The following is a 12,409-nucleotide window of genomic DNA, read 5'->3' as shown; positions in this document are numbered from 1 at the left end:
ATGAGCTCTTTGTTTACACTGAACAACTACAATGATTCAATATTTATGTTGCTACATTAGAGCTTCACCTTTATAGAAAAAGCAAGGTTGACTGACTTAAGTGTTAAATGTTTAGTCTTACCTAGGAAAAACCACGTAAAGTTTCATAAGTCAAGTTACCATCTGGCAGCAGCTATTTAAATGACAGACGAAATGCCCAGGTAGACTTAAGAGCTAGTCTTGTAAGACGATACCCATTAAGTGGCATCGAATGTTTCAATTCATATAGTAATGGCTGATCACCTCCCTGAAAAGGTGCTTAAGGAGGTACTTCAATTACTGTGGGCTCCTTTAACTCTAAGATCATTTGTGAAATATCTGCACTCCAAAAAAGTTTGGTTGTAAAGTAAAATTTCATAATCAAACCATATGTCCCAAAAGTCACTAAGTTAAGTAAGAATACAGCACCTACTAGACCTGAGATGCTCAGATGATCACTTCCCTACATCTTATCTGTGGTAAGAAAGAGAAGACCTCTTGCTTCCCAGCACTGTGGGAGTATAATACAGGGACACATCAGAAAGAAATCAGTATCCCTATCATCACATATGCAAAAGCTCTCTCATTTAGGAAACAGACTACCAATAACAAAACACTAAAGAATTTTGGCAATAATATAAAGTTATGTTCTTTGAATTATCTATTTCATGAGAGAAAATCTCTATATTTTAAACTGCCATAGAAGAAAGGGAATAGAGACCACAAAAGATAATATTTTGTTGTTGTTGTTCACATAGCTAATTATCATGACATAATTAATCAACAAATCATTTGATAAATAGAAAGCCATTAGCCTAGCACTGAGTCAACAGTTAAAGGGATGCAGAGCTGGCAATCTAATGAAAGAGACAAAATCAATACACATTAAACAATGAAAGACAGGGTCAAACATATGACCTAGCATTGAAATACAAGAATGTTTGCCTGTATTAAAAATAATTCATTTTAATACAATTAACACAATTTATAAATCAAACCATATACCAAAACATTTGATATTAAATTGTAGTAAGTCTCCTTACTTGAGCTTTTAGGGTTTGTAGTTGTCCTTCATAATTCTGAGTCATTGCTAAGTTACACTTTTCCAAACTGTCCAACTTCTGTCTAAGTAATCCCACCTGCATAAGAATAAAATTTAATTTTTTTCTAATTTTGCCTGACAAAATCAGAAAATGTGCAAAAGAGGAGTACAATTCAAATAAAACTGCTGTACCAAACCACGAATATTTGTACTGTGGTTCTTAAAATAGTTATTAATAATTAAATTCACAAAAACTGAGCATTGCTAGCACTATTCCACTGGGTACACATCAGAACACTATGGATGTTTGACAAAAGATCTTTCTCACTGCCACATTTTAAATTAAGGTTTAGAATTTACTCTGCATTATCTTTTTGGGAGGCTCCTGTCATCATCCCTCGGGCAGAACCCCTGCCAACATACTTCGGCCTTTTATTTTGGGCCCCACTGCCTTCAATGGGAGCTCTGTTTTAGAGGTACTGTGGAACAATAGTTACATTTTTATAATAACAAAAAGCAAAATGTCTAAGAGGAGTTCTTAGGGATTTGGCTTACAGAATTTGTCCGCTTAAAAAACAGGCAAGGCCCCTGTTTGCACATCTGTGTTGTAACAGGTGCAAAGGTGAGAAAATAGTCCCTTGCATGTGCCAGGTCTGATGACTTGCCTCTACTGATAACTCAGTTAACAAGGCCAGACAATAACTTAGTTATTAACCATGACAAAAACTAAGTTCCACTGACAGGGTGGTAGAGGTAGAAAAAAGACTGCTGAACGAGTTGACTGTTGATGTTTGGGTTATTAGCATATGGTCAGTAAAAGACGTCTCTCATGCCTCGCCCCAAAGAAAAATCCACAGACATGAACACCCACCTCAGGTGAAGCGTAGGGCTTTCCTCAAGTCCGCTGCAGGTCTGAGAGCGCTCAGACCTCATTCTACCATCACCGGCTTGGCCACAAACAACCTCCTGAGCCCTGGTTAGGTCCACCACGGCCCAGGCACTCCTCCCAAGTGGGTGCCCAAATATACATACACTCCCTTCAATCCTTCTCTCTCTTGTCCTACAATCAAGATTTGACTTCCACTTCTTTCAGGAAAGATTGTTTCCTAGCAGATGAGAAGAGGCAAACACTCCTCAACTCTGCCTTGTCTAAAGACACAGCTTTGACGACTACTACTTTCTTTCTACAGCAGCAAAATAGTGACATCTATGCTTGCAAACAGTATTTATTTCACATACATGTTGAATGTTTACATTCCTCGCTGGCATTGACACTATATCTTATTTAACCATCAAATTACTATGGGTATAGGCTCTGCTTGCCGCTTTTTTTTGGGGGGGGGCACACCCACAGTATATGGAATTTCCTTCTCCAGGGATCGAATCCCAGTGGCCGCTGTGACCTATGCCATAGCTGCGGCAACACCAGATACTTAACCCACTGCTCCAGGCAGGGGATTGAATATGCTTCAGCAGTGACTGGAACTGCTGAAGAGACAATGCTGGATCCTTAACCTACTGTACCATAGAAGGAACCCCTGCTTGCCACTTATTTGCTAGAACACATTTAGCACACTGCAACAGAATTTCAAGCCATAAATGCTGTTGCTGATACCTGATAAAAAGTATGTGTAATGAAAAACTTATTTTGATAGAATACTATTTATATCAGTCTGAGACATTAACACAGCTAGGCAGTACCTCTTGACCTTTCTGATCCAAACAAGTTTGTGCATTTGCCAACTCTTGATCCCGGAGATCTAATCTTGTCTCCAGAGCCCGCATCTTCCTTTCCCAATCCAATTTTTTGTTGCTTACCATGATGTCAATTTGTTCCATTAATTCCTGAAGCTCGGCCTCACAAGGAGAAGCTCTGGCAATTGCAGAAAAGCAAAATATATTTAGAAAGAGTGAAATGTGAGAACAAGAAAAATTATGGTCTTGCTTTGAATGGTTTGACTATTATCTCCTCAAATTGTTCAATTATTTAAATAGGAAGAATTCCCAAAACTAGAGGTTAACATTTTAAATTAAAACTAGAAGCTGGAGTTCCCATCGTGACTCAGCGGTTAACAAATCTAACTAGGAACCACGAGGTTGCAAGTTCAATCCCTGGCCTTGCTCAGTGGGTTAAGGATCCAGCATTGCCATGAGCTATGGTGTAGGTGGCAGATGTGGCTTGGATCCCGCATTGCTGTGGCTGTGGTGTAGGCCGGTGGGTTGAGCTCTGATTAAACCCCTAGACTGGGAACTTCCATATGCCACAGGTGTGGCCCTAGAAGAGACAAAAAAAAAAAAACCCAAAAAAAACCCCAAAACCTAGAAGCTAATTTCAGAGCTTATAATGTATACTCTTTTACTGGAACTTTTTAAAGTATAGTTGTTGCCATAATATAATGAAATATATTAATAAAGTCACTGCCTGTGCTTCTATTATGTGCAGATGGTACATATAAGAAGTTTTGTGTACCTGACCCAACTCTTTCCTGACCCAAAAGTTCTGACTTAGACAAAGGCACCCTAAAATGAAAAAATACTGTGTGCATTACATCAGAAATAAGGTCACAATTTTAAAAGTTAGCTTAAAAAGAATAAATTTCAGAGCAGACCAATTCTTAGGAAAATTCTAATTATGAAAAATGATTCCATGCTCCTACACATAAATATACCTATATGCTTATCAAAACTTGAGGTCATTGGACAGCAGACAAACTGGGGCTTCAGTTGTGCCCTCCAGGGATAGAAAGGCAAGCCAGGCTAGGTAGAACCAGATTCAAAGGTACTACCTGGGCTACACTGCTCCTCCTTCAGGAGGAAAACTTGGTGTGATCTGGCTGGTGGTATCTGTTTAGAAGGAATCTGATCAGATAGGTGTGGACAGAGTAATGCAACATTTTAGACAAAAAGTAGCAACATTTTAGGTCTAGGAAAGTCTACTGTGTTTAAAATAAGACCCTTGGTGATAACTGGGATTATAGACACTGACAGTTGGTGAGGCTGCTGGGTGATCCTAGGCGGGGTTCTTCATCAAAGAAGCTGAAGCGTTCCCCAGGGAGCTGGTATAAGTCCAGTCATTCAGCCTGGAAAAGCAAGTTGATGTTGAGGCCTCTGACTTCAGCTAAGGAACACACAAATGGCCAGATTAGAAAAGCAAGTGATTTCCATATCCATTCAATGGTGATGATGGGGCCTCTAATATATTTGGGCAGCTGGAAGGCAGGCAGGAGAGACAGGTGTAAAATGTTGTCATTTCCAACATTTAGTTTCACCAAATCAGAATTTAGGGCCAATTAAGGATCATTTAGCATTTTGAAAAAACTGAGGCCCAGAGACATCAAGGTCACACAATAATTAGTGAAAAAGCCAGAACTGGATCCTAGGCAGCTGCTTCCCATTTTAATGAAGCTTCTTCCTGTATACCATAAAGCAAAAGACATGGTGTTTTGAATAAGAACTTGCTTGAAAAATGTAGTACAAATAGCTCCACTAGACTTCCCTTTGTGGCTCAGTGGGTTATGAAGCCAACTACTATCCATGAGGATGTGGGTTCAATGCCTGGCCTCGCCCAGTGGGTTAAGGATCTGGCATTGCCATGAGCTGTGGTGTAGATCACAGACAAAGCTTGGATTCTGCATTGCTGTGGCTATGGTGTAGGCTGGCAGCTATAGCTCCAATTTGACTCCTAACCTGGGTTATGCCACATGCCACAGGTATGGCCCTAAAAAGCCAAAAAAAATTTACAAAAAAAAAAATCTATTGTAATAAGGCTAGAAATAGGTATTTGAACTCAAAGAACTCAGAATTTCCAGAATCCCTTTCTAAAATACTCAGAATCAAGAGATGGGATTATGATAGCAGAATAGAAGGACTTGAGCTCAAGTTCTTTCCTAAAAACAACAAAATTACAACCAAATGCTGAGCAATCTTCAACCATATGGACTGGAAACTATCAAAAAGATATCCTACTCCAGAAGAAAAAGAGGAGGCCACATCAAGAGGTAGGAGGGGGTGATTACATTATATAAGCAACCCCATACCTCCCTGGTGGGAAGCCCCACAGACTGGAAAGTAACTATCACAGAGACTCACCTATAGGAGTGAGAGCTCTGAGCCCCACATCAAGTCCCCATGCCTGCGGATCTGGCATTGGGAGAAAGAGCTCCTGGAGCATCTGGCATTGAAGGCCAGTGGGGCTTGCGCACAGGAGATCCATGGGACTGCAGGAAATGGAGACCCTGCTCTTGAGAGGTGCACACAGACTTTCACATGCACTGGGTCCCAGAGCAAAGCAAAGTCTCCATAGGAATCTGGGTCAAACCTGACTGCAGTTCTTGGAGGACATCCTGGGAAAACAGGGGTGAATGTGTCTTGTTGTGAGGGAAGGACATTGAAAGCAAAGCTCTCAGGAATATTCAGCAGCGTGCCTTTCTCTGGAGGTGGCCATTTTGGGAAAATCTGCCCCCATCCATCATTGCTGAGAAGCCCCAGGGCAAACAACAACCCAGGTGGGATCACAGCCCTGCCCCTCAGTAAACAGGCTATCTAAAGACCCCTCAGACACACAGCTGCCTCTAATCCCATCCAGAGACAAAGCCCCACTGCCAGGGGGATAGGAATCAGCTCCACCTTCCAGTGGGCAGGCATCAGCCCCTCCCATCACAAAGCCTACAGCAAGCCCCCATACCCACTTCAGCCACAAGGGGGGCAGACACCAGAAGTAAAGAGAGGCTACAACTCTATTATCTGTAAAAAGGTCACCACACCAAAAACCTATAAAAATGAAAAGACGGAGAACTGTAACTCAGATGAAGGAGAAAGAAAAAACCCCAGAAAATCAGATAAGTGATAGGGAGATTCTTAGCCTCCAGGAAAAAGACTTTAGACTGTTGATGCTGAAGATGATGCAAGACGTTGGAAATAAACTGGAGGCAAAATTTACAGGAAACACTGAGCAAAGACACACAAGTTATAAAACCAGAAGAGATGCAAAATACAATAACTGAAATAAAAAATTCACTAGAAGCAGCTAACAGCAGGATACAGGAGGCAGAAGAACAAATAAGTGAGGTGGAGGACAGATTAGTGGAAATCACTGATGCAGAACAGAAAGAGAAAAAAGATTGAAAACAAATGAAGAGAGTCTCAGAGAACTCTGGGACATTAAAGGCACCAACATTCATATTCTAGGGGTGCCAGAAGGAAAAGAGAGAGGGAAAGGGACAGAAAAAAATATTTGAAGAGAATATAGCCCAAAACTTCCCTAACGTGGGAAAGGAACCACTCACTCAAATCCAGGAAATGCAATAAGTACCATACAAAATAAACCCAAGGAGGAGCACCCCAAGACACATATTAATCAAACTGACCAAAATTAAAGACAACGTATTGAAAGCATCTAAGGAAAAGAAACAAATAACATACAAGGGAACCCCGGTAAGGTTCTCGGCAGATTTTTCAGCAGAAACTCTACAGGCCAGAAGGGAGTGCCATAATATACTTAACGTGATGAAAGGAAAAACCTTCCAACCAAGATTAATTTACCCAGCAAGGCTCTCATTCAGATTTGAAGGAGAAGTCAAAACCTTCACAGATAAGCAAAAGCTGAGAGAATTCAGCAACACTAAACCAGCCTTACAACAAATACTAAAGGAACTTCTCTAGGCAGAAAACACAGCAACAGGAAACAAAAATATCACAAATGACTAAGGCTCACCAATAGAGGTACATATACAGTAAAGATACAAAATCATCCATGCACATTTATGCCACCAAAATCAGAAATCATAAGAAGAGGAGGGTACGATGCAGGACACTGAAAATGCACTTGTGATTAAGAGACCAACAACTTAAAACACTCTTGTATGTATGTATGTGTATGTGTATATATATATATATATATATATATATATATATATATATATATACACATATATATATATATAGACTCATATCGAAACTTCAGAGTAACTGCAAACCAAAAATCTACAATTCATATACACACAAATAAGAAAAATCAACTCAAATACAACACTAAAGATAGTCATCAAACCACAAGAGGAGAGAACAAGAGAAAAAGGGAAGAAAAAAGAGCAACAAAAACAAATCCAAAACAATTAATAAAATGGCAATAAGAACATACATATCAACAATTACTTTAAATGTTAATGGACTAAACGCTCCAACCAAAAGACATAGACTGGCTGAATGGATACAAAAACAAGATCCATATATATGCTGTCTTCAAGAGACCCACTTCACTTCTAGGGACACATGCAAATTGAAAGTGAGAGGATGGAAGAAAATATTTCATGCAAATGGGAATCAAAAGCAAACTGGATTAGCAATACTCATATCAGACATAATAGATTTCGAAATGAAGAATATTTTAAGGGACAAGGAAGGTCACTACATAATGATCAAAGGATCAATCCAGGAAGAAAATATAACAATTTTAAATATCTATGCACCCAACATAGGTTCACCACAATATGTAAGTCAACTGCTAACAACTTTTAAAAAAACAAATCAACAATAACACAATAATAGTGGGGGACTTTAACACCCCACTTACAGCAGTGGACAGATCATCCAGACAGAAAATCAATAAGGAAACACAGGCCCTGAATGATGCATTAAACCAGATGGACTTAATAGATATTTATAGGACATTCCATCCAAAAGAAACAGAATGCACATTCTTCTCAAATGCACATGGAACATTCTCTAAGATTGATCACATCCTGGGCTACAAATCCAACCTTGGTAACTTTATGAAAATTGAAATCACATCAAGCATCTTTTCCAACCACAATGAAATCAACAAGAAAAACACTTCAAAAACCACAAATACATGGAGACTAAACAACATGCTACTATTAAACAACCAATGGATCCCTGAAGAAATCAAAAAGGAAATTAAACAATACCTAGCAGCAAATGACAACGAAGATATGACACTCCAAAACCTATGGGTAGCAGCAAAAGCCTTTCTAAGAGGAAAGTTTATAGCAATACAAGCCCACCTCAGGAAACAAGAAAAAGCTCAAATAAACAAGCTAACTTTACAGCTCAAGAAAGAACAGACAAGACCTAAAGTTAGTAGAAGGAAAGAAATCATAAAGATCACAGCAGAAATCAGTGAAATAGAAACAAAGAAAACCATAGAAAAGGTCAATGAAATGAAAAGCTGGTTCTTTGAAAAGATCAACAAAATTGATCCTCTCATTAGACGCAGAAAAAGCCTTTGACAAAATCCAGCACCCATTTCTGATTAAAACCCTCCAGAAAGTGGGAATAGTGGGAACCTACCTCAACGTGATAAAGGCCATATGTGACAAAACCACAGCTAACATCATTCTCAATGGTGAAGAGGTGAAAGAATTCCCACTGAGATCAGGAACAAGACAAGGATGTCCACTCTTGCCACTACTCTTCAACATAGTTCTGGAAGTCCTAGCCTCGGCAATCAGAGAAGTAGAAGAAAGAAAAAGAATCCAAATTGGAAAGGAAGAAGTAAAACTATCACTATTTGCAGATGACATGATACCATACCTAGAGAATCCTAAAGACTCTACCAGAAAACTGTTAGAGCTCATCCATAAATTTAGCAAAGTCAAAGGATACAAAATTAATACAGAGAAATTGACAGCATATCTATATGCTAACAACGAAAGATCAGAAAGAGAAAATAGGGAAGCAATCCTGTTTACCATCACATCCAAAGAATAAAATACTTAGGAGTAAACCTACCTAAAGAGACAAAAGACCTGTACTCTGAAAACTATAAGACACTGAGGAAAGAAGTCAAAGATGACACAATTATATGGAAAGACATACCATGCTTGTGGATTGGAAGAGTCAATATTATCGAAATGACTATACTACCCAAGGCAATATACAGATTCAATGCAGTTCCCATCAAATTACCAAGACATTTTTCACAGAACTCGAACAAAGTATTTTAAAATTTGTTTGGAAGCACTAAAGACCCAGAATAGCCAAAGACATCCTGAAAAAGAAAAATGGAGCTGGAGATATCAGGCTCCCGGACTTCAGACTATACTACAAAGCAACAGTCATCAAACTATTTTACTGGCACAAAGACAGACATGTAGATCAGTGGAACAGGATAAAAAGCCCAGAATTCAACCCACCCCCCTACAGTCAACTCATCTATGACAAAGGAGGCAAGACTATACAATAGAAAAGACAGCTTGTTCAATAAGTAGTGCTGGGCAAACTGGACAGCCACATGGAAAAGAATGAAATTAGAATACTTCCTAACACCATATGCAAAAATAAACTCCAAATGGATTAAAGACCTAGATATAAGACCAGACACTATAAAACTCTTAGAGGAAAACATAGGCCAAACACTCTCCAACATAAACGACAGCAACATCTTCTCAGATCCGCCTCTTAGAGCAATGATAGTAACAACAAAAACAAACAATTAAACTTAAAAAGTTTCTGCACAGCAAAGCAAACCCTAAACAAAACAAAAAGACAACCCACAGAATGGGAGATAATATTTGCAAAGGAATCAACTGACAAGGGATTAATCTCCAAAATTTATAAACACCTTCTGCAGCTCCATACCAAAAAAACAAACAACCCCATCAAAAAATGGGCAGAAGATCTAAACAGACGATTCTCCAAAGAAGACATACAGATGGCCAAAAAAACACATGAAAAGATGTTCAACATCACTCATCATTAGAGAAATGCAAATCAAAACCACTATGAGGTTCCACCTTATACCAGCCAGAAGGGCCATCACCCAAAAGTCTACAAACAATAAGTGCTGGAGAGGGTGTGGAGAAAAAGGAACCCTAGTACACTGTTGGTTGGAATGAAAATTGGTGCAACAACTGTGGAAAACAGTATGGAGATTCCTCAGAAAACTAAAAATTATACTGCCATTTGACCCAGTGATCCCACTCCTGGGCATCTATCCAATAAAAACCATGACTCTAAAAGACAACCATGTGCTCCAATGTTCATTGCAGCACTATTTACAATAGCCAAGACATGGAAACAACCTAAATGTCCATTGACAGAGGAGTGGATCAAGATGTGGTACATATACACAATGGAATATTACTCATCCATTAAAAGGAATGAAATACTGGCATTTTTAGCAACATGGATGGACCTAGAAATTATCATGCTAAGTGACGTCAGCCATACAATGAGACACCAACATCAAATGCTTTCACTGACATGTGGAATCTGAAAAAAGGTCAGACTGAACTTCTTTGCAGAACTGATGCAGACTCACAGACTCTGAAAAACTTATGGTTTCCAAATGAGACAGGTTGAGGGGTGGGGAGATGCACTGAGGGTTTGGGATGGAAATGCTATAAAATTGGGTTGTGATGATCATTGTACAACTATAAATGTAATAAATTCATTGAGTAATATAAAAAAATAATAATAAATAAAATACCCGTAGTCAACCCAAACAAGGTTGATTGCTTTATCCAACAGCAGATTCACCAGTTTTGACATCAGAGAGGTTTTAAGTACAAAGTGCCATATTCTAAAGTCTTCTAACATTCCTGGGCTAAGGCCCAAGGCTTCCCAGTTCTTAAAACCTGAATCAGGTCTGAGGAAAGGAAGTACTAATTTCTCTATAAATAACTTGATTGGATTTTAATTGGAGTTCTGATGTGAAGGGAAAAAAAAAACAACAAAAAGAATGGTTTTCACCATATTTTCTTTTTTATACAACATGTATCACCCTTTATTGTAAATACATTTTGTCTATTTTTTTCCTGCTGGTGTAAACTCCGAAAGAAAAAGGACTACCTCAGTCTTGTTCATCATCGTCTCTTCAAGGCCTAGCATAGTTTTCTAGCCTATAGAAGATATTCAATAAATCTTTAAACAGTAAACAAATGAGTTTCGTTCATTACCATCTCCTTGGCATATAGGAATGTACTACGCTAAGAGAACTAAAATATAGGACTAAGGCAGTTTGTGGCATGATATAAGCTACTCAATCAATATTTTAAAATAAATGAATGATGGTTTATTTCCTGCTTACGACTATGCTATGTAAAAGTTGGAATCTTGGACTTCCAGGTGGAAGGACTTTTACAAGTCATCCAGTCCACCTACCTATTCAGTGTTTGCATATTTTCCACAAGTGTCTCTTGAGAGAATCATCTATCATACCCCACTGATCAGATTCAGAAAGTCTAGGACAGAGCCCAGATTCTGCACTGGTAACAAACATATCATGCTACTTGGTACATGCCAAAGTTTGTGATCTATTTTGTACTACCACTGCAAAAGAGGTCACTGAGAGTGGGTCTGAATTTTTCATTCAGCAGGTAACCACTGTCTGAGATTGTACTGAGCTAGCGATTAGTTTTTAAAGTTCTTTATTATATTGAAGAACTTTTTCATCCACTGGCCCTAATTTGATCCTTTGGAACCATTCAGAACAAATGCCTGTCAAAAAAGTAAAACTTAAACTACTTGAATACAGTTGTCAATATGCTGATACAGTTATCCATGTACCTCCAGATACTTCTGAGTCTGCTCTTGTCAGTGTTCAATATTTAAGACTGAACATACAATAGACAATGGCCAAAACACATGGTAATAGATTCTGACCCACAGCTTTTTTAGCAATCAATAGTCCTAGAATGGTCAAGGCTTGGTCAAAGACTGACAGCGTCTCCAATTTTTGCCTCCACTTCCAACGCAGAACCAACCAGAAAAAGCCAAATATATTCCCCAAACCAATCACAAAGGAGGCCCTGCTTCTAGTTATCCTGCCTCCAGCTTCCCTATACCAACAGCCTTCTGTTTTTTCACGGTTAAGCTTTCCCGCTCCTTGTGCCTGCTTTTGAGTGTGCCAAATGCAAATAATGGTTGCTGACTCCCTTTTAATAGAAATCTCTGAATAAATTGGCTTCTTCTGTTCTCACTGGGTGGTCTTTGTTCATTTCATAAGTATCTTTATTTCCTTCAATTGCTCATAGAGACTTTTTTCCCTCCACCATTCACTGTCTAGTATACTGCCTAGAAAATAATGAAATGCTTAACATACAGTTGTTGAATAAATGAAGACATGAATGATTATGTTAAGATTTTTAGAACCTTTATAATCCTGGTGGCTCTCCTCTGGACAAGTTCATGTCTGTCAATATCCTCCTTGAAATGTGTTATTCAGAACTTTAACATGATACTCCAGGTATGGTCTAATCAGCTCAGAGAGGGACTCATCTCCATTGTTTTCAGTGCTGTATTTAATTCAAGAAAGATGGGGCTCACCTGAGCTTTGAATTTTGGGGCGAAAGGGAAAAGCAGCGATATCATACCATTTCAAAGTAGTTT

The 12,409-nt window shown here is 38.8% G+C and overlaps 1 protein-coding gene across 18 annotated transcripts in view; it reads right to left on the bottom strand.

Annotated features, from left to right (window-relative positions):
• DEUP1 (deuterosome assembly protein 1) overlaps positions 1–12,409 on the bottom strand; it is a 205,300-nt gene that overhangs the window by 73,317 nt on the left and 119,574 nt on the right. For all 18 annotated transcript variants that reach the window (XM_084975657.1, XM_084975661.1, XM_084975665.1 and 15 more), the window contains 2 exons: positions 2,762–2,933; positions 1,062–1,157 (listed from right to left, as the gene is read on the bottom strand). In XM_084975657.1, the coding sequence (XP_084831783.1) occupies positions 1,062–1,157; positions 2,762–2,933 (268 nt within the window). The remainder of the gene's footprint in view (positions 1–1,061; positions 1,158–2,761; positions 2,934–12,409) is intronic.

This window comes from Sus scrofa, chromosome 9, assembly GCF_054392235.1.
Source record: "Sus scrofa isolate SSC_HxYL_T2T_F1_AM1 chromosome 9, Sscrofa_HxYL_maternal_Yorkshire_Landrace_v2.0, whole genome shotgun sequence".
Lineage (NCBI taxonomy): Eukaryota > Metazoa > Chordata > Mammalia > Artiodactyla > Suidae > Sus > Sus scrofa.
Note: the sequence above shows the minus strand (reverse complement) of the source record. Positions and strands in the feature narration are given on the sequence as shown.